Source organism: Nomascus leucogenys, unplaced genomic scaffold (assembly GCF_006542625.1).
Source record: "Nomascus leucogenys isolate Asia unplaced genomic scaffold, Asia_NLE_v1 Super-Scaffold_258, whole genome shotgun sequence".
Classification (NCBI taxonomy): Eukaryota; Metazoa; Chordata; class Mammalia; order Primates; family Hylobatidae; genus Nomascus; species Nomascus leucogenys.
Genome location: NW_022095769.1, coordinates 2673554 through 2700449, shown reverse-complemented (window position 1 = coordinate 2700449; position 26896 = coordinate 2673554). Strand labels below are relative to the sequence as shown.

General features: G+C 46.1%; 1 protein-coding gene across 3 annotated transcripts in view; it reads right to left on the bottom strand.

The window, feature by feature from the left end:
• TTLL6 (tubulin tyrosine ligase like 6) overlaps positions 1-26896 on the bottom strand; it is a 55186-nt gene that overhangs the window by 7020 nt on the left and 21270 nt on the right. Inside the window, exons 8-14 of one of the 3 annotated variants that reach the window (XM_030807998.1) lie at positions 26684-26769; positions 22011-22236; positions 20561-20736; positions 18446-18634; positions 16810-16981; positions 15570-15848; positions 4-373 (exon numbers count right to left, since the gene is read on the bottom strand). In XM_030807998.1, coding sequence (XP_030663858.1) covers positions 4-373; positions 15570-15848; positions 16810-16981; positions 18446-18634; positions 20561-20736; positions 22011-22236; positions 26684-26769 — 1498 coding nt within the window. Of the gene's footprint in view, positions 1-3; positions 374-15569; positions 15849-16809; positions 16982-18445; positions 18635-20560; positions 20737-22010; positions 22237-24835; positions 24951-26683; positions 26770-26896 lie in introns of those variants that run through there. The other 2 variants (XM_030807999.1, XM_030808000.1) reach the window with 2 other exon arrangements.

Here is a 26896-nt window from a genome sequence, read left to right as displayed (position 1 = left end):
CACGTGACAGGTTATTCATCCCCAGCTTGCGGTCGTAGTGAGCTGGGAAGAAGGAGAGCTTCCCACTCAGTTGAAGCTTGGTGAGTAGCTCGGATATCAAATGTGGCTTGTTCATGTCACTCTTGAGCAAAGTCCAGTTTGTGTTCGGACTCCCCCAGAAGCTCTTGGATTTTGTGGGCAGAAAAGGTTTTAACATTTTCTTCTGGGTTAAGTGTGGAGGGGTCTGATGCTTCTTGCATTTAAGGGATGCCACCCTGTCCGTCTCTGGGCCACTGTACTCAGAGCTGGTGGTCACGGCTAGGGTTGGCAGAGACTTTGGGGAGATTGAGAGTTGGGTGGTGGATTCTGGGGTGGTTTCTACGGAGGTTAAGTGCTGGAAGAAAAGACAGTTCAAAATGAGACTGGGGAAAGCAAAGGGTTCCTTCCTATGCTATTTATTTTTATTTTTATTTTTTGAGACAAGGTCTTGCTATGCTGCCCAGGCTGGTCTCGAATTGGGCTCAAGTGTTGCTCCTGCCTCAGCCTCCTGAGTAGCTGGAACTACATGTGAGTGCCACCATGCCCAGCTCCCATGCTACTATTGATTAAAATAAACAGATTAAGAGCTGGTTCATTAGCAGCAAGAAAGATTAGGTTAGAATAGTTTCCTCACCATGAATTGGTTAAACAGTAGGGCAGCAGACAGTAGAAGTCTCTAAACATGAGACAGATTATAAACAATAAAGATTGGCAATCAGAACAATAGGTATTATTATTGTTGTTGTTATTATTATTATTATTTGAGACAGGGTCTCACCCTGTCACCCTGGCTGGAGCGCAGTGGTGCAATCTTGGCTCACTGTAACCTCCACCTCCTGGGCTCAAGCAATCCTCCCACCTCAGTCTCCCAAGTAGCTGGGACCACAGGCATGCGCCACCACATCCAGCTTTTGTATTTTTTGTAGAGATGGGGTTTTGCCATGTTGCCCAGGCTGGTCTCAAACTCCTGGGTCCAAGTGATCGGCCCACCTCAGCCTCCCAAAGTGCTGGGATTACAGGCATGAGCCTGTAATCTCCTGCCTCCAGGCAGAGGTTGCAGTGAGCCGAGATCACACCATTGTCCTCCAGCCTGGGTGACAAGAGTGAAACTCTGTCTCAAAAACAAACAAACAACAAAAAAAAAAACCAGCAAACAAACAAAAAAAACTAGTCTTGGGGAAAAAAAGAAACTGCACTTGATGAGATCTGCAGCTTTACAGCTTTTTGTCCAAGGACACCCACAATCCACATGGTGTGGGCAGCAGAAAGCCATAACCTTACTGGCTAGAGGTAAAGTTTGAGGCAATCAGAGAAGCCAGAGAAACAGACTGTAAATTGTGAAAGTGTGAAATCCTTTCATGTGCAGTTTGGCGTGACTGATAAACTACACATGCTGCAGGGTGTGGAATGGGGAGGAAAGGATCTCGGGGGACCCAATAAAAAATAGCACTGGAAGCTGAAATAACTAATAAGATTTTGATTGCTGCTGACCACAGTAGATTTAGAATGTGAAGCTAATGGATTGTTCAAATAAAAATTACTCTTTAGGCTGGGCAAGGTGGTTCATGCCTATAATCCCAACTATTTGGGAGGCAGAAGTGGAAGGATCACTTTAGGCCAGGAGTTTGAGACCAGCCTGAGCAACACAGCAAGATCCTCATCTCTAAAATAATTGTTTAAAAATTAGCCAAGCATGGTGGTGCACACCTGTAGTCCTAGCTACTCAGGAGGCTGAGGCAAGAGGATCACTTGAGCCTGAGAGCTTGAGGTTATAGTGAGCTATGATCACACCACTTCACTCCAGCTTGGGCGACAGAGCAAGACCCTGACTAAAATATATATATATGTATATATATATATACATTTATTTATTTATCACTCTTTAGAAGAACAAACAGAATCCAGAGACTCTACAATGAATCACTGCATCATGCATAATTCATGATGTCCAGCATCCAAACTTAAAACCACTGGATATGGCCAGGTGCGGTGGCTCACACCTGTAATCCCAGAACTTTGGGAGGACAAGGCAAGAGGATCACTTGAGGTCAGGTGTTTGAGACCAGCCTAGCCCACATGGCAAAACCCCATCTCTACTAAAAATATAAAAATTAGCCAGGCATGGTGACAGGCACCTGCAATTCCACCTACTCAGGAGGCTGAGGCAGAAGAATCATTTGAACTCGGGTGGCAGAGGTGGCAGTGAGCCGAGATTGCGCCACTGCACTCCAGAAGCCTGGGTAACAAAGTGAGATTCTATCTCAAAACAAAACAAAACAAAAAAACCCACTAGATATGCAAAAAAAAAAAAAAAAAGAAAAAAAGAAAAGAAAGAAACCAGAAAAATATAATCCACACTCAAGAGGAAAAAGTAGTCAATACTCTAAGACCGGCTGGCCACAGTGGCTCACACCTGTAATCCCAGCACTTTGGGAAGCCAAGGCGGGTGGATTGCTTGAGGCCAGGAGTTCCAGACCAGCCTGGGCAACATAGCAAGACCATATTGCTTAAAAAATTAAAATAATAGATAAATAAAAATAAAGAAAGAAAATACTATGAAATGACCCAAATGTTGGTTCATTAGCAGACAAGAACTTTAGCAGGCATTATAAATATGGCCAAATAATTAAAAGAATATGGCTGGGTGCTGTGGTTCACACCTGTAATCCCAGCACTTTGGGAGGCCAAGGTGGGTGGATCACGAGGTCAAGAGATCGAGACCATCCTGGCCAACATGGTGAAACCCCGTCTTTACTAAAAATACAAAAAATTAGCTGGGTGTGGTGGCACATGCCTGTAGTCCCAGCTACTCGGGAGGCTGAGGTAGGAGAATCACTTGAACCTGGGAGGCTGAGGTTGCAGTGAGCCAATATTGCACCACTGCACTCTAGCCTGGTGACAGAGTGAGACTCTATCTCAAAAAAAAAAAATATTAAAAGAATGCATGCATACAAAGTTCAAAAGTTGGGAATCTAAGCAGAAAAACACAAACTATAAAAAAGAACACTAGCTTGGGCAATATGTACAAACACTACAAAGATTAGCCAAGCATGGTGGCATGCACCTGTGTCCCACCTATTTGGGAAGCAGAAGCCAGAGGATTGCTTGAGTCCAGAAGGTTGAGGCTGCAGTAAGCTGTAATTGTGCCACTGCACTCCAGCCTGGGTGATAGAGTGAGACCCTGTCTCAAAAAAATAAATAAAAAGAACTGAGTAGTATTTCTATAGGGCTTAAAGGTATAATAATTGAAATAAAAAATTCACTGAATGGGCTTAATGGCAGACAAAAGAGTCAGCAAGTTTGACTATAGAGCAATAGAAATTATTCAATCTGGAAACAAAAGAGAAACAAGATTAAAGAAAAGTGAGTAGAACCTAAGAAGTCTGTGAGACAATATTCTGTGACTTAACATACATGTTATTGAACGGACCAGAAGAGAAGAGAAACAAAATAAGGGAGCAAAAAATTTTGAATAATGGCAATAAATTTCTCAAATTTGGTGAAAGCCATCAACTTATAAAAACAAGATCAAGAACCCTAAGTAAGATAAATACAAATAAAACCATACTGTGGTTTCTCTTTAGATGGTATAAATCTTCCACCTTTTACAAATAAAACCACACCCAGACACATTGCAGGCTCATGCCTATAATCCCAGCACTTTGACAAGCTAAGGCAGGTGGATCACTTGAGGTCAGGAGTTTGAGACCAGCCCGGCCAACATGGTAAAACCCAGACTCTACTAAAAATACAAAAATTAGCTGGGCGTGGTGGTGCACACCTGTATCCCAGCTATTCAGGAAGCTGAGTTGGGAGGATTGCTTGAGCCCAGGAAGATTGAGGTTGCAGTGAGCCGTGATTGTGTCATTACACTCCAGCCTGGGCAACAGAGTGAGAGCCTGTCTAAAAATAAAAATAAATGATCATATTAGGAAAAAAGTCTTACTCAATAGTCTAAGCTTTCTCCTTAAAAAACTAGAAAGGTGGCCAGGTGCGGTGGCTCACACCTGCAATCCCAGCACTTTGGGAGGCCGAAGCGGGTGGATCACCAGGGGTCGGGAGTTCAAGACCAGGCTGACCAGACCAACATGGAGAAACCCCGTCTCTACTAAAAATACAAAATTAGCTGGGCATGGTGGTGCATGCCTGTAATCCCAGCTACTCGGGAGGCTGAGGCAGGAGAATCGCTTGAACCTGGGAAGCGGAGGTTGCAGTAAGACAAGATCGTGCCATTGCACTCCAGCCTGGACAACAAGAGCAAAACTCCATCTCAAAAAAAAAAAAAAATAGAAAAGTAAAATAAATCCAAAGCAAGCAGAAGGAAAGTATTAATAAATAGCAGAAATCAATAAAATCAAAAATAGAAAAATAGACAAAACTCAACGAAACCAAAATCCAGGCTTTTTTTTTTTTTTTTTGAGACAGAGTCTCACTCTGTTGCCCAGGGTGGAGTGCAGTGGCTGGGACTACAGGCGCACACTGCCACACCCAGCTAATTTTTTGTATTTTAGTAGAGACGGAGTTTCACCGTGTTGCCCAGGCTGTTCTCGAACTCCTGAACTCAGGCAGTCCGCCCGCCTCGGCCTCCCAAAGTGCTAGGATTACAGGCGTGAGCCACTACGCCCCGCCCAAAATCCAGTTTTTTTTTTTAAAAGTCAATAAAATTGATAACTCCAGCAACATTTATAAAGTAAAAAAGAGAGAAAGAATAAGGAAATTACTAATATCAGGAATGAAAAAGAGGGTATCACTAGACTCTACAGACATTAAAATGAAAATAGGGACTACTATAAATAATTCTTCATGTATGAAGCCACCTTAGATGAAATGAACCAATACCTCAAAAACCACAAACTCCCGAAATTCATTCAAAATAAAATAAGTGATTTGGATAGTCTTGTACCTACTTTTTTTAAATTGAATGTTTAGTTTACAATACTCTAAAAAAGAAATATCCAGGCCCAGATAGTTCCTCTAGAGAATTCTATCCAAATATTTAGATAAGAAATAATGACAAATCACCAGGCACCATGGCTCATGCCTGTAATCCCAGCACTTTGGAAGGCTGAGGCGGATGGATCACTTGAGGTCAAGAGTTCGAGACCAGCCTGGCCAACATGGTGAAAACTCATCTCCACTAAAAATACAAAAATTAGCTGGGCATAGTGGCGGGTACCTATAAATCTCAGCTACTCAGGAGGCTGGGGCAGGAGAATTGATTGAACCCGGGAGACTAAGCAAAGATCCTGCCACTGCACACTAGCCTGGGTGACAGAGTGAGACTCCATCTTAAAAAAAAAAAAAAAAAAAAAGAAAGAACAACAAATCTATATAATCTCTTGCAGAAAACAAAAGAGAAAGAAATGCTTCCTACTTCCCAACTCACTTTATGGGGCCAGAATTACACTGATATCAAAGATATACAAAGAAAATAGAAGAAAAAAATCACTATAGACCAGTATCTTTTTTTTTTTTTTTTTTTTGAGACAGAGTCTCCCACTGTCGCCCAGGCTGGAGTGCAGTGGCGCAATCTCGGCTCACTGCAAGCTCCGCCTCCCAGGTTCACGCCATTCTCCTGCCTCAGCCTCTCCGAGTAGCTGGGACTACAGGCGCCTGCCACCACGCCCGGCTAATTTTTTTTTGTATTTTTAGTAAAGATGGGGTTTCACCATGGTCTCGATCTCCTGACCTCGTGATCTGCCTGCCTCGACCTCCCAAAGTGCTGGGATTACAAGTGTGAGCCACCGCGCCCAGCCTAGACCAGTATCTTTCATGAACTTAGACATAAAATTTCCCCAAAAAAATTTTAGCAAATTAAATTCAGCAATGTATTAAAAAATATACCATGACCAAGTGAGGTTTATCCTGGGAATGCAAGGTAGGTTCAATATTGAAAAATCAATCAGTGTAACCCACCATGTTAGCAGTCTAAAGAAAAAAATCTATATGCTTATATCACTTGATGCCAAAAAAGCACTTGACAAGGTTCAACATCCATCTATTATTATTATTATTATTATTATTATTATTATTATTATTATTTGAGACAGAGTTTTGCTCTTGTTGCCCAGGCTGGAGTGCAATGGCACGATCTTGGCTCACCGCAATCTCTGCCTCCTGGGTTTAAGCAATTCTCCTGACCCACCCTCCTGAGTAGCTGAGATTACAAGCATGCACCACCATATCTGGTTAATTTTGTATTTTTAGTAGAGACGGGGTTTCTCCATGTTGGTCAGGCTAGTCTCGACCTCCCAACCTCAGGTGATCTGCCCACTTTGGCCTCCCAACATGCTGGGATTACAGGCGTGAGCCACCATCCATTATTTTAAAAAACTCTCAGCAAACTAGGAGTAGAAGTGACCTTTTTCAATCTGATAAAGGGCATCTACAAACACCTAGTAGCAGAAGTCCTAGCCAGTGCAACAAAGCAAGAAAAATAAAGAGACTAATGATTGGAAAGAAATAAAACTGTCTTTATTTGAAAATGACATATGATGAAAATCCTAAAGAATCGACAAAAAATCTTACTAGAATTCATAAGAAATTTAAGTCTAGGCTGGGCGCAGTGGCTCATGCCTGTAATCCCAGCACTTTGTGAGGCCGAGGCGGGCGGATCACGAGGTCAGGAGATCAAGACCATCCTAGCCAACATGGTAAAACCCTGTCTCTACTAAAATAGAAAAAAAAAAATTAGCCAGGTGTGCACCTGCAGTCCTAGCTACTCAGGAGGCTGAGGCAGGGGAATCACTTGAACCTGGGAGGCGGAGGTTGCAGTGAGCTGAAATCGCGCCACTGCACTCCAGCCTGGTGACAGAGCGAGACTCTGTCTCAAAAAAAGAAATTTAAGTCTCAAAATTCAAGATAGTATACATTAATCATTATTTCTATATGCTAAGAACAACTGGAAATTAAAATTTAAAGAAATAATTCAATTCACAATATTGTCAAAAAACACTTAGGAATAAATTTAACAAAAGATGTGCAAAATGTCTACATTGAAAACTATAAAACTTTGTTGAGGAAATTAGAGAATATCTAAATAAATGGAAAAATAAATCATGTTGGAAGATTGGAAGATTCACTATTTTGTTTTATTTTGATTTCTTATTGCATAATAGCAAAGATTCACTATTGTTTGTTTTTTTTTTTGAGACGGAGTCTCGCTGTGTCGCCCAGGTTGGAGTGCAGTGGCGCAATCTTGGCTCACTGCAAGCTCCGCCTCCCGGGTTCACGCCATTCTCCTGCCTCAGCCTCTCCGAGTAACTAGGACTACAGGCGCCCACCACCACGCCTGGCTAATTTTTTTTTTTGTATTTTTTAGTAGAGACAGGGTTTCACCGTGGTCTCGATCTCCTGACCTCATGATCTGCCCGCCTTGGCCTCCCAAAGTGCTGGGATTACAAGTGTGAGCCACTGCACCCGGCCCACTATTGTTAAAGACATTGTTTCTCCTCAAAATTTTCTGCAGATTCAGCACAATGCCAATCAGAATCCCAGCGTGCTTTTTTTGCAAAAATTGATGAATTTATTCTAAAATTTAAGTGGAAATGCAAAGGACCTAGAAGACCCAAAACAGTCTTGAAAAAGAACAGCAAAAGTGGAGGACTTATATTATCTAATTCCAAGATTTTCTTTATAGGTTCAGTAATCAAGACAATGTGGTATTGGCATAAGGATAGACACACACACACACACAGACACACACACACACACACACACCCCTAAAAAATCAAAGGAACAGAATAGAGTACAAAAATAGATCCACATTTACATGGTCAATCACTTTTCAGCCAAGTTACCAAAGCAATTCAATGATAAAGGAAAGTCTTTACAATAAATAGTTTTGGAACAACTGAACATATATATGGGAAAAATAAACCTTGGATCTTGTCATCTAACATACTTAAAAATTAACTTGATGTGGATCATGAACCTGAAACACAAAGCTAAAGTTATAAAACTTCTAGAAAAAAATAGGAGTGGCTGGGCGCAGTGGTTCAGGCCTGTAATCCCAGCACTTTGGGAGGCCGAGGCAGGAGGATCACCTGAGGTCAGGAGTTTGAGACCAGACTGACCAATATGGTGAAACCTCGTCTCTACTAAAAATACAAAAATTAGGCTGGGCGCAGTGGCTCATGCCTGTAATCCCAGCACTTTGGGAGGCTGAGGCGGGTGGAACGCCTGAGGTCAGGAGTTCGAGACCAGCCTGGCCAACCTGGTGAAACCCTGTCTCTACTAAAAATACAAAAATTAGCTAGGCATGGTGGCAGGCGCCAGTAATCCCAGCTACTCAGGAGGCTGAAGCAGGAGAATCACTTGAACCCGGGAGGCGGAGGTTGCAATGAGCTGAGGTCCCGCCATTGCACTCAAGCCTGGGCGACAGAGTGAGACTCTGTCTCAAAAAAAAAAAAAAAAAATACAAAAATTAGCCGGGCATGGTGGTGGGCGCCTGTAGTCCCAGCTACTCAGGAGGTTGAGACAGGAGAATTGCTTGAACCTGGGCAGTGGAGGTTGCAGTGAGCCGAGACTGCTACCGCACTCCAGCCTGGGAACAGAGTGAGACTCCGTCTCAAAAAAGAACAAACATAGGAGAATATATTTGCGACCTGAGGCACATGAAAATCTCTTAGATAGGATATAGAAAGCAACAGCCATGCTGGGCGCCCAGTGGCTCATGCCTGTAATCCCAACACTTTGTGAGGCCCAGGTGGGCAGGTCACTTGAGGTCGGGGGTTCAAGACCAGCCTGACCAACATGACGAAACCCTGTCTCTACTAAAAATACAAAAATTAGCTGAGTGTGGTGGTGTGTACCTGTAGTCCCAGCTACTTGGGAGGCTGAGGCAGGAAAATCACTTGAACCCAAGAAACAGAGTTTGCAGTGAGCCAAGATCATGCCACTGCACTCCAGCCTGGGCTACAGAGCGAGACTCCAACTCAAAAAAGAAAAAAAAAAAAAAAAGACAAGAAAGAAAGAAAGAGAGAGGGAGGGAGGGAGGAAGGAAGGGAGGAAGGAAAGAAAGAAGGAAGGAAGAGCTATACAAGAAAAATTGATAAACTTTATCAAAATTAAAATTTTTCACTAATCAAAAAACACTATTAGGAAAAAAACAGGTAAATTTCCAGAATATATAAATTAAGTAATTCCCACAATGGAATAGTCAAAAGACAAACAATCCTACCCAAAAAGGAGGCCAGGCACAGTGGCTCATGCCTGTAATCCTAGCACATTGGGAGGCTGAGGTGGGAGGATTGCTTGAGCCCAGGAGTTTGAAACCAGCCTGGGCAACAAAGCCAGACTCAGTCTCTTAAAAAAAAAAAAAATTGCCAGACAGTGGCTCACACCTGTAATCCTAGCACTTTGGGAGGCTGAGGCGGGCTGATCATGAGGTCAGGAGTTCGAGACCACCCTGACCAACATAGTGAAACCCCATCCCTACTAAAAATACAAAAATTAGCTGGGCGTGGTGGTGCTCATCTGTAATCCCGGCTACTCAGGACGCTGAGGCAGGAGAATCGCCTGAACCCAGGAGATAGAGGTTGCAGTGAGCTGAGACCACACCACTGTACTCCAGCCTGGGTAACAGAGTGAGACTCTATCTCAAAACAAAGAAAAGAAAAAAAAAAGATTAGCCAGGAACAGTGGTGAGGGCCTGTAGTCTCAGCTACTCAGGAGGCTGAGGTGAAAGGGAGGATCCCTTGAGCTAAGGAATTTGAGGTTGCAGTGAGCTATGATGGTGCCATTGCATTCCAACCTGGGTGACAGAATGAGGCTCTGTCTCAGAGGAGGGGGAAAAAAGGGAGGGGATGAAAACTTGAACATGCTTGACAAAGAAAGATAAATAACCAGTAAACATCAGGGAAATACAAAGTAAAACTACAATGAGATATCAAAACATAGCCATTAGAGTGGTTCAAATTTAAAAGACAGGGAGGCTGAGGCATGAGAATTGCTTGAACCCGGGAGGCTGAGGTTGCAGTGAGCCAAGACTGTGCCACTGCACTCTAGCTTGGGCAACAGAGCGAGACTCTGTCTCAAAAAAAAAAAAAAAAAAAAAAAAGACAGAGAATGCCAAAACGTTGACAAAGATATGGAGCTATGGAGCAACTGGAACTCTCATAAATTGCTGGTTAAAATGTACAATAACACAGTCACTTTGGATAAAGACTTTGGAGTTTCTTATAAAGTTACATATAGATTTACCTTTTGATCCAGTGTTCCTTCTCCTAGGTAGTTATACAAGGAAATGAAAACATTTGTCCACAAAAAGATGTGTACAAAAATGTTCACAGGAGCTTTAATGACCATAAAATAAACAACTAAACAAACAAAAAACTGGGAACAAACCGAAAGTCTATCAATAGGTGAATGGATAAACAAACTGTAGTATATCTGTACAGTGAAATACAACTCAGCAAACTACTGATTAGCCCAACAACATGGATTTATCTCAGAGATATGGTACCGAGCCAAAGAAGCCAGACACAAAAGAATATATACTATATTATTCCATTTACGTAAAATTCGAGAACAGGCAAAACTAAGGTGAAAAAGTCAAAGAAGGTAGAGTCAGGGTAGCAGGTGCCTTGGGGAGGGATGAGGGGAGGGAGATTGCCTGGGAAGAAACAGGAGGAAACTTTCTGGAGATATCAAAATGTTTGTATCGTGGTATATTATGGTAGCATGTAGGTTATAGGGTACATTTATTTGCCAAAATTGTACAGTTAAGATTTGAGTAAATTTAATCTTAGGGAAAAAATAGGGCTCAGAAAAAAAAAAGAGGACATAGAATGAGATATATAATCAAATCATATTTAAATACATTTTGTTTATTTATTTTGAGATGGAGTTTTGCTCTTGTCGCCAGGCTGGAGTGCAATGGCGCAATCTCGGCTCACTGCAACCTCCGCCTCCCGGGTCCAAGCAATTCTCCTGCCTCAGCGAACTCCTGACCTCAAATGATCTGCCCACCTCAGCCTCCCAAAATGCTGGCATTACAGATGTGAGCCACTGCGCCCAGACTGTATTTTTAAAAATCCATTCTTTAAATGGGAAAGCTGAGGCTTAGGGAATTTAAAGTGGCTAAAAGGAAGTTCTATATCTGTTAAAAGGAGACTCCAGGATCCAGTCGAAGGCAGCCAGATCCCCAAAGCATAATCTCTATTTTAAATTGTGGTTAAAATAAATAAATAAATAACATAAAAGATACCATCTTAGTCATTTTAAAGTGTTCTATATGTAGTAGTGTTAACTATATGCACATTTGTTGTGCAAGAGATCTCTAGAACTTTTGCACCTTGTGAAACTTAACTTCTATATTTATTAGACAATTCCCCCTTCTCTCCTTCCGCCCAGTCCCTGGCAACCATGATTCCACTTTCTAAGAGTGGCTACCCTAGATACTTCACAGAAGTGGAATCGTAACAGTATTTATCTTGTTGTGACTAGCTTCTTTGACTTAGCATAAACATCCTCAAGTTAAGTCCTGTTGTAGCATTTGACAGGATTACTCTCTTTTTTTTAAGGCTGAATAATATTTCATTATATGTATATACCACATTTTCTTTATTCATTTATCTGTGGTTGATGGACATTTAGGTTGCCTCTACCTCTTGGTTATTATGAAAAATGCTGCAATGAACATGGGTGTGCAAATATCTTTTTGAGATCCTGTTTTCAACTATTTTGGGTATATACCCAGAAGTGGGATGGTTAGATTATAGGGTAATTCTATTTTTAATTTTTTTTTTTAGACAAGAGTCTAACTCTGTTGCCCAGGCTGGAGTGCAGTGGCACGATCTTGGCTCACTGTAAACCCGCCTCCCGGGTTCAAGCAATTCTCCTGCCTCAGCCTCCCGAGGAGCTGGCATTACATGTGTGTGCCACCATGCCTGGCTAATTTTTGTGTTTTTAGTAGAGATGGGGTTTCATGATGTTGACCAGGCTGGTCTTTAACTCTTGGCCTTAAGTGATCCGCCTGCCTCAGCCTCCCAAAGTGCTGGGATTACAGGCATGAGCCACCGCACCTGGCCCTATTTTTAATTTTTTGAGGAAGCTCCACACTGTTTCCTTAGAGGCTGCAGCATTTTAAATTCCCATCAACGGTGCAGAAAGATTCCAATATGTCCACATCCTCACCAAGGATTATTTTCTGTTTTTCATTTTTTTAAAAGTAATGACCATCCTAACAGCTATGAGGTGATATTTCATGGTTTTGATGTGCATTTCCCTGATGACTAGTGATATTGAGCATCTTTTCATGCTATTGGCCATTTGTTTATCTTCTTTAGAAAAATGTTTGTTCAAGTCCTTTGTCTATTTTTAAATTGTATTTTTGTTGCTGTTGAGATGTAGGAATTCTTCATATATGCTGGATATTAAGCCTGCTATGGTGTGAATTCTGATGTCCCCCCAAAATTCATGTTGAAGTCCTAACCCTCAAGGTGATGGTAGTAAGAGGTGGGGCCTTTGGGAGATGACTAGGTGATAAGGGCAGAACCCTCATGGATGGAATCAGTACCCTTATAAAAGAAGCCTCCACCATGTGAGGACACAGCAAGAAGCTGCCATCTATGAGGAATAGGCCCTCACCAGATATCAAACTTGCCAGCACCTTGATCTTGGACTTCCCAGCCTCCAGAACTGTAAGAAATAGATTTCTGTTGTTTATAAATTACCCAGTCTAAGGCATTTGGTTATAGCAGCCTGAACAGACTAAGGCAAATCTCTTATCAGACACATGGTTTGTAAATATATATACTTTTTCTTTTTCTTTTTCTTTTCTTTTCTTTCTTTTTTTTCTTTTTTTTTTTTTGAGACAGAGTCTTGCTCTATTGCCCAGGCTGTGGGGCAGTGGCACAATCTCAGCTCACTGCAACCTCTGCCTCCAAGGTTCAAGCGATTCTCCTGCCTCAGCCCCCCGAGTAGCTGGGATTACAAACACGCACCACCACTCCTGGCTAGGTTTTGTATTTTTAGTAGAAACAGTGTTTCACCATGTTGGCCAGGCTGGTCTTGAACTCCTGACCTCAGGTGATCCTCCCGCCTCGGCCTCCCAAAGTGCTGGGATTACAGATGTGAGCCACTGCACCCTGCCCTGGTTTGCAAATATTTTCTCCCATTGCCCAAGTTGCCTTTTCACTCTGTTGGTTGTTGCCTTGACTGTGCAAAAGCTTTCAGTTTGACATGGTCTCATTTGTCTATTTTTGCTTCTGTTCACTGTGCTTCTGGTGGCATATGCCCAAGAAATTATGAAGCTGCAAAACATACTCTCTTAAAGGTGCTTTTCAAACCATGGGTTGTAAACCTATGAAATCATGAATTAATCTGGTAGGTTGTAACTGGTACTTTTTTTTTTCCTTTTTCTTTTTTTTTGAGACAGAGTCTCGCTCTGTCACCCAGGCTAGAGTGCAATGGCACGATCTTGGCTCATTGCAACCTCCGCTTCCCAGGTTCAAGTGATTCTTCTGCCTCAGCCTCCCAAGTAGACGGGATTGCAGGCACCCACCATCATGCCCAGCTAATTTTTGTATTTTTGTAGAGACGAGGTTTCATCATGTTGCCGAGGCTGGTCTTGAACTTCTGACCTCAGGTGATCCACCAACCTTGGCCTCCTAAAGTGCTGGGATTACAGGCATGAGCCACTGCGCCCAGCCTTAACTGGTACTTTTTCAAAGAATAGAACAGACAGAATAGCACAGGATAGAAAATGTTAATTGAGGTATCATATGTAGTATGCCTAAGCACTGTATTAGAAACTTTTTTCCAGGTGTGTGTGTGGGGGTGGGGGGGGGTGGGGATGATGGATTGTGAAATAAAGTGCATTTCTTATTGTGGGCTATGGTTAAAAATTTTGAAAACCATTGCCCTACTCTCTACTGCACTTGGTCCAAATGAAGGCCCAACAATGCTGAAGATTTTCCAGTAATTACAGTAGGGTCAGCACTTGGTGGGCTTCAATGGGAGGAAAACAAAGAGATCTGTGCTAGGGCAGTTAGTACCACATTCATGTGGCAACTTCATTTCTGCAAAATAGAAAGTCAACTGCCACCTTAAGTGAGTATTTTTTATTTAAATTTTTTTTTTTTTGAGATAGAGTCTCACTCTGTTGCCCAGACTGGAGTGCAGTGGCATGATCTGGGCTCACTGCAACCTCCACCTACCGGGTTCAAGCAATTCTCTTGTCTTAGCCTCCCAAGTAGCTGAAATTACAGGCATGCACCACCACACCTGGCTAATTCTTGTATTTTAGTAGAGATGGGGTTTCACCATGTTGGCCAAGCTGGTCTCAAACTCCTGACCTCCAGTGATCCACCTGCTTTGGCCTCCCAAATTGCTGGGATAACAGGCATGAGCCACTGCACTCAGCTTTTACTTGAATTTTATTGGTGCCATTTGTTTTGGTTTGGTTCTATGCTTGCCTAAGTGCTCTAAGTATAAAGATTTTATATCTGCTTTTATGCTTGTATATATTCATAAAAATAATTTAAGTCTACAATGGGGGTCTGAGAGAGTTTTCTTTCCTTCAAAACAAGGTGTCCATACATCAACAGAGTTTGACAAATACTGTTTAGGCTGTGCTGAGTTCAAAGGTGTACTAATAAAATTCACATCCAGTTGGATAGAACCTCTCAGAATGTGACCTTATTTGGAGAGGGGGTCTTTGCAGGTATGATTAGTCAAATTAAGATGAGATCACACTGGATTAGGGTAGGCCCTAAATCCAATGACTGGTGTCCTTATAAGAAGGCCATGTAGATACACAGGGGAAGACCAGGCGTGGTGGCTCACGTCTGTAATCCCAACACTTTGGGAGGCTTGAGCTCATTAGTTCAAGACCAGCCTGGGCAACATGGTGAAACCTTCTCGACAAAAAATATAAAAATTAGCCGGGCGTGGTGGTGTGTGCCTGTAGTCCCAGCTACTTGGGAGGCTGAGATGGGAGGATGGCTTGAGCATGGGAGGCAGAGGTTGCAGTGAGTGGAGATTGCACCACCGCACCCCAGCCTAGGTAACAGAGTCAGACCTTGTCTCAAAAAAAAAAAAAAAAAGATACACAGAGGAGAAGCACAGAGAAGAAAGCCACATGACACCAGAGGCAGAGATTGGAGTAATGCTGCCACAAACCAAGGACTGCCAAGCACTCAGCAGCCACCAGACAGAATCCAGCAAGAAGCAAGGAAGGATCCTCCCTCTAGAGCCCTGAGATGGAGCATGGTCCTGCCAACACCTTGGTTTCAGACTTCCAGCCTCAAGAACTGAGAGAATAAACGGTGTTGCCTCCACCAAGTTGGAGGCAGTTTGCCACAGTAGCTCTAGGAACCACTCCGGGGGATAACCTGCCTCCCAAGAGGGGACGCACAAGAGCGTCTTCCTAAATGCCGGTCCTCCCAGCAGCTATGCCATTCCACAGCGTGGGCTTCTCAAGGGGAGACACCGAGGCCCAGGGAGGCTCAGTGGCTTACTCAAAGGGTCACAGCAAGTTGGGGGTAGAGAAAGGACCAGTAAGCAAGACTCCACCACTCCCTCCCAGAGCTCGGCTCACTACTTACCACAGAGCCAGTGAATACGTCCACTGCAAAGGCAGACTTGGCCTCCTTGATGCTGAAGTTGGGTTTACTGGGCTCCAACTCGGAGCTGCTGAGATTGACATTCCTCAGGTCGGGTACAGAACTGAAGGACCTCGCAGACGTCAGCTTGGGGAAAACAGGGCCGGCCTCCTTCCTGGGGGCCTCCTGGTTGAGGCTGCTGTCTGTTTCATTCTTCCTTTCCTCTCTGACACTCAAGAGCAAGTCAGGTGTGTAGGACACTAATGTCAATGGCTGGATGTACTGAGGGAGGAAGAAACCACAACACACAGCCATGGGAACCCAGCTCTATGCACTTCCAGATTCATCTGCACCCAGGGGTAGGTGCAAAAGAGATGAGGAGAAGGAAAGCAATTGATAGTAAAGTCTCTCTAATGTGGGGCTCTCAACCTGGAATTCTGGGACTTTTAGAGGGCCCATGGATAGCTCACAGAGTCTCTGAGCCACTTGAAATTGCAGTTTTAAAACTGCATTGTGTACTTTCTGGCAAGAGATTCCATAGCTTTTATCAGATTCTTAAAGGGTCCGTGACCCTAACAAAGTTGAATAATACAAAACAAAAATCCCTGCTCTAATCCAGGTGAGCCTTTGAGACAAAGGAGATGGACTGAAAACTCAGCTGAATCTTCCCACTGAGCTAGAAGAGAGTGCTAAGCAGAGAAGGTGTAGACAGACCACAGGCCAACTGGATAGCTGACCCACAGCCAGGACTGGTCCACACTTTGCACAGAGGAGGAGAGACCCAGCCATGACCGACATCCCATGTAATGTTCTGAGAGTCCTGCTCCCAGAAGCTCTTCCCAGTGGCCTGCTCTCTCCACTGTGCCCTGACCTACTAGAGGGGAGCATTCCAACCCAAGCTGCAGTTGAGGACCAGGAGTACATGCACTCCTGAAGCCCGCTCCCTAAATAAGGTTCATGCTCAGCCTCCCAGAATGGCCTGGCTGCTCTTACTCCTACTGGAGGAGGCAAGCAGGACAGACCGGTGAGAGTCCTCTGCTGCCTGGATGGAGGGATCCTCTAAAAGATGCTGGCTCCTGTGTGCCTTCAGGGCTCCCCGCACCACCCCGTCGTTGCCCAGCCCTCTGCGCAGCCTTTTGGTGTGTCTGGGCTCTGAGCAGTGGTCTCCTCAGCACCCCCCAATGGATCAGGCCCAGGTGGGGAAGGGTGTTGGCTACGTGTGTTCCCCTCGATCGAGGTTTACCTGTTTGGAGGCTTGGGTGGCAGCCTTGTCTTTGTGCTGTTGCTTCTGTTGCCAACCCCTCACACCCTTCTTTCCCACTTGCTCGCCTGCCAATTCCCCCTGCATCTCTACCTTCTTCTTCATTTGGAAGGGCTTTTTCTCCTGTTTTAGTCTCAGCTCCTGGATCAGTTGCCTGCCCATGAAGAACAAGTGAACATCATGGGAGTTAGGGATGCGCTGCGCAGGCAGGCATTCTCGTTGAGGGATGGACGTGACTGGGCGAAAAGGTAGCAAGTTCCACATTCCCTCATCCAATATATCTAGTCTGCACAAGTGATTGAAGGTCAAGGAGCAGAGTGTGGAGGAAAGCATCATTCTGCCAACCATACCATCCCCCGTGTGCGAATAGCATCCAAGGAGAGATGTGCAGTAAGGGGACTATTCCTTAGTCCATCACACCCCTATCTGTTCCCCACTTCCAGCGGGCCAGTTCCCATCCATGGCAGGTGCTGGGGAGAGGCTAAAGCCAGAGGTTCTCATATTGGGCCATTTCATGTGCTGGGCCTCTCTAGCCAATGGATGCTGAGAGTGGACAAAAGGTGACATAATACAGCAGAAATAACTCAGTCTCATGAGTCAGAACACAGGGGAGTTCTGGTCCCTCTTCTGTCATCTTTTTTTTTTTTTTTTTTTTTGAGATGGAGTCTCGCTCTGTCCCCCAGGCTGGAGTGCAGTGGCACACGATCTCAGCTCACTGCAACCTCTGCCCCTCCAGGTTTAAGCAGTTCTCTGCCTCAGCCTCTGGAGTAGCTGGGATTACAGGAGCGTGCCACCACTCTCGGCTAATTTTTTGTATTTTTAGTAGAGACGGGGTTTCACCATCTTGGCCAGGCTGGTCTTGAACTCCTAACCTCGTGATCCACCTGCCTCGGCCTCCCAAAGTGCTGGGATTACAGGCGTGAGCCACCGCGCCCAGCCTGTCATCATCTTTATATGTGATCCCTCCTCTGCTCTGCCTTCTCTTTCCATAAAATGAGCTGGTAGGAGAGGACTGGACTCAGTGGATGAGTCCCTCCAGCTCCTGGAGTTTACACCTGTGTGAATCCATGAGACAGCTTTGAGGGGGTGGCTATCCTCAGGAGTGAGTTTCTAGAAAGAGCTACTTCTCTCTACTTCACATAGGGAATCTTCCAATTCCTTGTCCTTGTGAGACCAGGGCAGATGTTCATCTGGCAACTTTCTTTTTTTGCTTTTCTTTGAGACAAGGTCTGACACTGACACCCAGGCTGGAGTGTAGGGGTGCAATCACAGCTCCCTGCAGCTTCCACCCCCTGGGCTCAGGTGATTCTCCTACCTCAGCCTCCTGAGTAGCTGGGAGTATAGGCACATGTAACCATGCCCAACTAATTTTCCTTTCTGTTGTTTTGTAGAGATGGGGTTTCACCACGTTGCCCAGGCTGGTCTTGAATTCCTAGGCTCATGCCATCCACCTGCCTTGGCCTTCTAAAGTGCTAGGACTACAGGCGTGAGCTACAGCGCCTGGCTGCTCTGGCAGCTTTCATGGTTGGGGACTCTCCCTGCCACTCCAGGCCAGTCAGCCAATAGATCACACACAATCCCCAGAACCCCACCGACCTCATCCCGGATGCCTTCCTACCGGGCATACTCCTCCCGAGCCCTGGAAGCAACAGTATTCTGGAAGAGGGAGTTGTTGTCCTGGAAAAACTTCTCATACTTCTCTGAATTCAGACTGGGATAAATCAGTCGGAACCCTCCACAGTTTTCCTTCTCATACGTTTCAGTTTTCTTTAACTGCACGGCCTGGAAACCCTTGGCTTCCTCAATCCTGTTGGGAAGCAGAACATGGGGCTGCTGTCAGGTTTTCTTGGGACAAAGCCTGGAAGGGATACGTCCAAGCTGGAGGTCGTCTAGGGCCAGATGGAGGCCTTGCACATAATGGCGGTCAATCAGGATTTGCTAAATAAATGCATGACTGTTTCCCTGAAAGGAGATTCTAGCCCTCCTGGGACAGCCAACATCATAATGCACTAAGAGCTGGTTAGCACAGTCTTTCTAACAACTCACCAAATTCTGTCCTGTTCCAAGTAAAACCCATTTTCTACTCGGCTTAGCTCTGACTAGGCAGACTGTCACCACCTTCCCATTCGCAGCCCTGATTACCCTTTTCTAGAGAATGGCAGCTTGCACTTTTGCCGAATTTGAGGGCTTCCTGGATGACCTTGATGACCGTTTACGAGCCGCAAAGATCTCATTCTTCCTCACAGCCCCCTGGGGAAGTGGGGGTCAGGTAGGGAGAAATGATAAGCCCCCTTTTACAGCAGGGAAACCCAGAGCCACAGAAATATCCAGGGCCAAATAATGAGGAGACTGATTCAGAGAAGGCCCTTAACCTGACAGCTGCTCCTCAACAGGACACTCCCTCCTTCTCGAGGAGTTTAGAGATGGCAGGCCATGGCGGAAGGCATCCTGGAATCCCAGGCGGCAGATCCACTGGGCTCTGGGTCCAGAGCTGTCATTTACCAGCAGGGTGACCTTGTACAAGTCAGTTCCCTTTCTGGAGTCTTGATTTCCTTAGCTTTCAGAACAAGGCCACACAGCACTCCACCCTACCTACCTGCCCGCTCCTTACAGGGAAGACAGCACAAGTGCCTGAGAAACACGGTGCCATCCAAACATAAATGCTATTTATGTCATCAGTTCCAGAAACTCAACCCCAAAGGATTAGACTGGCTCTGCCCATGAGGAGGGCAGGGGGCTGTACTGGGGTCTGAAAAGCAACAAAGGATCCCCTTGACTAGGCTCAGAGTCTCTTGACACTAGAATCACTCTTCAGAATGGAAGCCCCAGTTACAAGGCAAGTGCTGCCCAACAGGAAGCAGGGGACGTTAGCTCCTGGCAACATGGGAACATGGAGAAGGACAGACACCTCTTTCTTTATAGTAAAAAAAAAAAAAAGGAATGGTCTTGTTTTTATACTGGTAATTCCTAAAGCTTCACACAATATTAATTAATTTCTATCCATTGTATGTAGCTATATATCTGTAACTTAATCTCCTATTTCTAGGAACAAAGGAATATTCAGAGTAAAACTATTCAAACTGGTACATTCTGCCAATATAAACTCATTTTCCAAATGGGATTATCATTTGTTAAAGTGACCCCCTCCAACTCCAGGCAAGATTGTAATAACCTTCGATATATAGTATAGTGCCAGGCACTATGCTAAGCCTTTTATATGCATTATCTCATTTAATTCACCCAACAACCTTATGTATGATAGCTCCATTTCATAGAAAGATCGCTGAGGCTCAGAGAAGTGACAGAAAGGCCACATAACTAGTAGACTGTCGAGTCATAATTTGGAGGAAGACAGACCATTCTTTTATTTATTTTGAGATGGAGTCTCGCTCTGTCGCCCAGGCTGAAGTGCAATGGTGTGATCTCGGCTCACTGCAACCTCCATCTCCCAAGTTCAAGCAATTCTCCTGCCTCAGTCTCCTGGGTAGCTGGGATTATAGGCATGAGCCACCATACCTGGCTAATTTTTTTGTATTTTTAGTAGAGACGGGGTTTCACCATGTTGGCCAGGCTGGTCTCGAACTCCTGACCTCAGGTGATCTGCCTGCCTCAGCCTGCCGAAGTGCTGGGATTACAGGTGTGAGCCACTGCACCCGGCCCAGGACAGACCATTCTTACTGGGAGCAGGGGAGTCAGAGAGAGAGCCCCGCAAGGCTGGGGAGTGCGAATGTACCTCATCTCCCGAGAACAACACTGCTGCAGGAACTGTCCCCGTTGTCTCTCCTCCTCCAAGACTTTCTTCTTGTCACAGCTTTCCAGGTTGATCAGGACCAAGGTGTCATACAGCAGACCATCTTTCACCTCTTTATCCAACCGAGAGTCGGTGGAAAAGCTTGGAGAGTGGTTGACCTGCGAGGGCAAGATTGGCAGCTAGTGACAAAGCCGTCCAGAGTGAAAGCAGAGAGTGAGGCCAAGATGCCACCTCCAGGGTGCTACCAAAGCCCACCTCAGGGCCCTCACTACCAAGATGAAAGGGAGGGGAGAGAGCATCTGGACTGGAGCCACATTGAAAAAAGGAGGAAGCAGAAATCCCTCTAGTTAAACCACCTTTTATCTCAGGCCTTTCTTCTTTGGGAGCATCAGGGTTACCCTCTCTTTGGTGTGTGTGTTCCACTCCATCTGGGGTGCATGTGTTCTCTCATGTGCACTGGGCATCTAGAGAGCAGGATGGAAGGAGTACTGCCCAAAGGGACAGGCTTGGACATGGGAGGTAGAGAGGAGTGGCATTCAGGAGCCTGGCCAGGGTGGAGGGGAGACAGGTGGGAGGAGGGAGAGGACTCATTCCTGCCCACTGTAAAGTCTGTATTGTTTGGAGGCACCATGTGACATTTGCAGATTTCTAGAAGTTTTTGAAGGGCTTGGTCCTGATGGCTCATTCTGCTCTTTGGGTAAGGGCTGCAAACAGGCACATCCCTCTTCCCACACCTAGAAACAAGAGCTGGGAATGGAAGAAGGGCAAAGCTGCAGGAATCTGACCTGTAATCTCGGGTTCTCCACCCCAAAGACTGACCTGTGTTACTGCACCTGGCACTAGCACCCTTTGCTCCCTGAAGGGCCACATGAGAGGACTCCTGGAGACAATTCTATCAGGAAGAGAGGCAGTCACCAGGAAAGCTTCTCCTCCTCCTCGTACTGCCCCATGGGTCTGGAGGAGGCAGGAAACTCACTACATGGCCCCCCATCCATTTTGGTGGCAGCAGGCCCCAGGTCGCTCTCTGCTGGTGTGTGTGAACTGCGTAATCCAGGCCCCTAAGAGTGGGGCACCGCCACCCCTGTCTGACACTGAACATTGCCAACCCAGCTTTGACGAAGAACGCCCCTTTCTGGGAGACAACTCTGTTACAAAAGGTTGAGCTGTCTTTAGAATCACTCTGTGCCTAAGATCAGCACTTCCTTGTCTAAGAGGACCTCAAGAAGGCAAAGGAGTTCTCTAATTCCCAGCTGTCTACCCCCCTCTGGTGGCCACTTCTCAGCTAAGAGAGAAGCCCCAGGCAGCAGGCACCACGGGAGGAAGTGGCCTGGGAAGTTGAAACAATTCAGGTGAGCCCGGAGGGCGGAATCCTTGAAGCGGGCTGGCCCCAATAACAGGAGTTCGTTTTTGCCCCTCGCCCAAACCTCCCTACCTCCAGCAGCCAGGGTTTGAGTTTGCGGTCCAACAAAATGTCAAAGCCCAGGATCTCAAAGCAGGCGCTGTTGAGTGTGTGGTTGGGGAAGCAGGTGTGGTAGTTATGCCTGATGATGGGGTGGGCCGAGATGAGGGTCTTAATGATGATGTCCTCAATATCCCTCCATATCTGCTCGATGTTGTAGCTGTGGTCCTCCATGTACGCATTGAAGGTGGAGAGCTTTCTGGAAGGGAACCACAGGCCAGGAGGCAGTATAGCTGGCCTCTGGTCACCCGAGGCCATGGCGTGCTGGAAACCAGAAACTCCTGGTGGAGACAAGGCTCCAGAGCCAGTGGGGATGAACACCCAGGAGCCAGGGTGACACCTGGGCTGTGTCAGTGCCAGAGGAGGTCCCAGGAATCCCAGGACCATACCCTCCAAGTCTCCAGAGCCCTGGGGTGGGTGCAGATGCAGTCACATAAAACATGGTCAGGACACTTTCACTGTGACCCAGAAAATATCTATCAGCAGGGGAAGGAATAAGTCAAGAAAACCCCCCGACACCATGGTTTTACTTTGGCAGCAATGATTCTTCAGCCTTTGGTGTTTATTAGAAGCATGTGGGCAGCCTTTTAAGAACGCTGATGCCTGGGTCCCACCTCAGCCAACTGAGGGGATTCTGGGGACACTAATGACACAGAAGTCTTGTTTTAGGGCCGCCCACAAGGAAAAGGCACCCCAGGGCATGTCCACAGATAAGGTTACCAACTGTGCCAGGCAAACTGGACTGTGCCAGTTTTAGAACTTCAAGTCCTGAATTCCAGGAAACCCCTCAGTCGTGGGCAAACAGAGACAGCTGGTCACCTGATCACAGATGGACTCAGAGATGTCTACCTCATGTGGAACAGTTCATGAGGAAATACCTGAGTGGGTGCTCAGCCAGCTCTGAGCTGGGCATTACAGAGAGAGGACGGATCTCACAAATCCAAGAGGCAGTGGTGGGGACGGACATTTGCCACCTCACATGCACACACATGTGCACAGAGAGCCAACATGGAAGTGGCAATGTGGAAGGAGGAGGTGCAGGGGAGTGAACAGCAGAAAAAATGAAAAAGACAAGAGACACGGCTCATCCAGGCAGTTTCAAAAGCTCACTAGATCCCAGCCCAAGGGGTCAAGAAGGAGGAAGCAGGGTCGGCCAGACAATGAGCATTTGATAAGGGCCTTTGGTGCATGCAAAGCCACATGCAAGGAGGGGACACTAGAAACTGTCACCTCTGTCATGGGAAGCCTCAGGACCATTCAGGGAGTCAACACACATGTGAAACAACCAAGGATGCATTTATATAAAGACAGATAAGCAAAGGCTACTCAGTATAGAGGCCACCTCCTCCACCTGCCATTGTCAGAAAACAGTGTTACACACAAATGGATTTTCCAGATCGCTTTAAGCCAATTTTTTTCAAGTGGAAAAAATGTATTTAATTTGCCTAATTGGGAAATAAATTTTCCTGAAATAGATTATACACTTCCCCGACAACATATAACATAACCTTTTCTTGATGACTCAGGGCTCATCACAATGAATATACTTTATTGTGTAATTTCATAATGCCCAGTGGTGAGTCAATTCAATTTAATACCAGCCATGTGCTGAGCACACTGAAAGATGAAGATGGCTTGGTGTCTGCCCCAGAATCCTGCCAGGTTTTCAGGTTTCCTGTCTTCTCCTTCACTGTGACCGCAGCACTACTCCTGGGTTTGTGCCCCAGTGGGGTATTGACAGGGAGGGCAGTTGACCACAAATGCCAACTTTGGGACAGATGAGACAGTCAGTATGAGAAGAAGATTGTCTCAAAAGATGGAGACAAGGAAGAGGAAAGGAGAAACAAGATGGGAGGGAGAGGAGGAAAGATGAACTCTGCCCAGCACTATGGGAAGAACCCTAAAAGCCAGGGCACCATTGTAACCCTCAAGGAGCAAAGTACAACTAGGGACAAAAGACAAATGTGCACTGGGCAAAGAACAGTTACGGGCAATGGCTGATGTTGACCGTGAGGGTTGTAAAAATACAAAAAATTAGCCAAGCATGGTGGCAGGCGCCTGTAATCCCAGCTACTTGGGAGGCTGAGGCAAGAGAATCGCTTGAATCCGGGAGTTAAAAGGTTTGCACTGAGCCGGGATTGCGCCATTGCACTCCAGTCTGGGTGACAAGAGCAAGACTCCGTCTCAAGAAAAAAAAAAAAAAAAGACAGTGCCCTGCCCATGAAGTGGATGGCACGGGCAGCATGGCTTAGTGGGTAAGGGCACCAACTCGGGGGTCAGGCAGCCCTGGTTTCAATCCCAGCTTCCTAGCTGTGCGACCCAGGTAAGTCACTTAACTTTTTCACACCTCAGTTTTCTAATATGCAGAATAGGGATGATAATAATGCCAACTTCATAGTGTTGTTGTGAGGCAGATTAAGTGGTTTCAAGTATGTAAAGTATTATCATTAGGAAAAGAAATGTCCAAGCTCTCCACCCCTGGAGATGAGAAGGTAGAGATGGGGAAGTTGGGCAGCGAGACCAATTTGGAGTGCTGGGGTGGAGGCAAGGAGAGAGAACACACCCATTCTGGGAAATGCTGAGTTGAAGACATCCAGGTGGAACTGAGGAGAGATGGACCTGGAGCCCAAGGGAGACAGGCTGAGCCCAGCAAGGGCAGGCGGAGGCCACGGGGGCAGACGGCTGCTCCAGGAGAGAGTGGATGGAGAAGCACAGTGGGGTGAGAGGGAGCTGAACAGAGAAAAAGGACGAGGGAAATGGCAGAGGCAGAACAACACTTGAAGCCTTTGCAACCTCACCTTAGTTCTGCTACCCCGAGACCCCCCTCCATCACAGCCGAGGGCCCAGAGCCTGCTGTTGGGGTGCCAATTCTCATTTGGGGAGGGAAATGAGAACCTTTCCATTCTGTGCCCTTAGACTAAGGAAAAATGACAGTAACCACGCACACTGTCCGTGTTGCCATCACAAGTCATTTGACCCTTACAGAGACCCTGTGAGGTGGCAGGGCAGGGAGTTTCATCACATTCATCCTCCAGACCAAGAAGTGCAGGCTGAGAGAGATGAAGTAACTTGTCCAAGCTTAGTTGGCAAGTGTCGGAGCCGGGACTACAAGCTAGACCTCCCAGAGTGCCGACGCTCAGAACGCAGCAATGCAAGAGGCCCAGCTGGTGCCCACAGCCCAGGTGGGGAGGACAGGAGGAAGTGGCAGAGCTTCAGGCAGCACAGGTGGCTGACATCTTCTGGAAAAGGGGGAGGCTGCCTCCCACCAGCCTTCCACATCCCCTTTAAGCATCCTTAACTTAGTGATTTTCCGTGTGCTTTTTGGAATGCTGCCACTGAGGGGGTCATGAACTGTCACATGCCTCTCTGATGGTCTGAAGCCAAACTGATTGCCTGTTCAGCAGTCCTTTGAAGCCTGGTGCAGTAGAAAGAGAATGAGCTCTGGGGTCTAACAGACCTCACTTCTCACCCAGTCTAGCAGTCACAGCTGTGGGACCTGGGGCAACTCACGCAACCTCTGAGACTCAGTTTCCTCATCTGTAAGATGGAGATGGCACTAACCCACAGTTCTCCACCTACAGAGGGCAGATAGTAATGCCTTTGCCATAGTGTTGCTGTGAAAAATTCAACAATAGGCCGGGCACGGTGGCTCACGCCTGTAATCCCAGCACTTTGGGAGGCTGAGGCGGGCAGATCACGAGGTCAAGAGATCAAGACCATCCTGGCCAACATGCTGCAACTCTGTCTCTACTAAAAATACAAAACTTAGCTGGGTATGGTGGCACATGCCTATAGTCTCAGCTACTTGGGAGGCTGAGGCAGAATTGCTTGAACCTGGGAGGTGGAGGTTGCAGTGAGCCAAGATCGCGCCACTGCACTCCAGCCTGGCGACAGAGCGAGACTCCGTCTCAAAAAAAAAAAAAAAAAAAAAAGAAAAGAAAAATTCAGCAATAAAAAATGCACCAAGAAAGCACCAAGCACAGACCCCAACACACATGAAGCCTCAGAAATACTTGCTCCTTTTCCCTTTCCCCCTTCACCTGGTCAAGTTCACATTCTTCAGTCCCCTGTTTTCTTAAAACTCAAATGAGACCCGATTAGACAATAACAGGAATGGAAAACCCTCTCGTGAAGATACTCTCATGAACTGCTCTCAATTTCCCCCCTTCTGGAGAATCTTCAAGCCAGCTAGCCACATGTCAGGGCACTGTGACACGTCATTTGAGAATCTCTAATGGAGCAACATCCAGGGGAACACGGGCCAAGCAATGACTGCCTGGCAAGTCCTTCTCACGTGGCAGACTAGTAATCAATAAATATCTGTTGATTTGGAAATATCAGAAGGGCCAGCTGTAATAAGGGTATGTTTTGGTGTGTGTATATATTCTGCTGGGGAAACAGCTCATGTTTATCTCTCCTCCTCCCAGCCTCCCAGGGTTTACGATGGGGCCTTCTTTTAATGATTAACAGCCAAGAGGGCAGAGACGAAGGAATTTGTTCTGGGTTGCCAGGCAAAGAAGAACTTTCTCAGACCATGTGACCCAAGATGGAAACACTGATGGGGATTGACAGGGTTTGGGTAGAATCCCAGAAAGCAGTTCTGAGGTTGGTAGGGAAAGGAAAGAAAAATGAAGCCTCTTCCTTACCTCTTACTGCCAGAGTGAGCGTCTCGACTGAAATTTGAACTGTGCTTATTAATGGAATAATTAGTCAGGTGCATGCAGATATCATCCTGGGGAAAGAGATACACGTCTGTGGGGTCAGCTCAGAAGGGCAGGCCCCCTGCTTCCTCTCTGTGCCCTCCCATAGCCCCTGGGGCTTGAAGGGATGGAAAAAAGGGGAAATTTTAGGGCTTATTT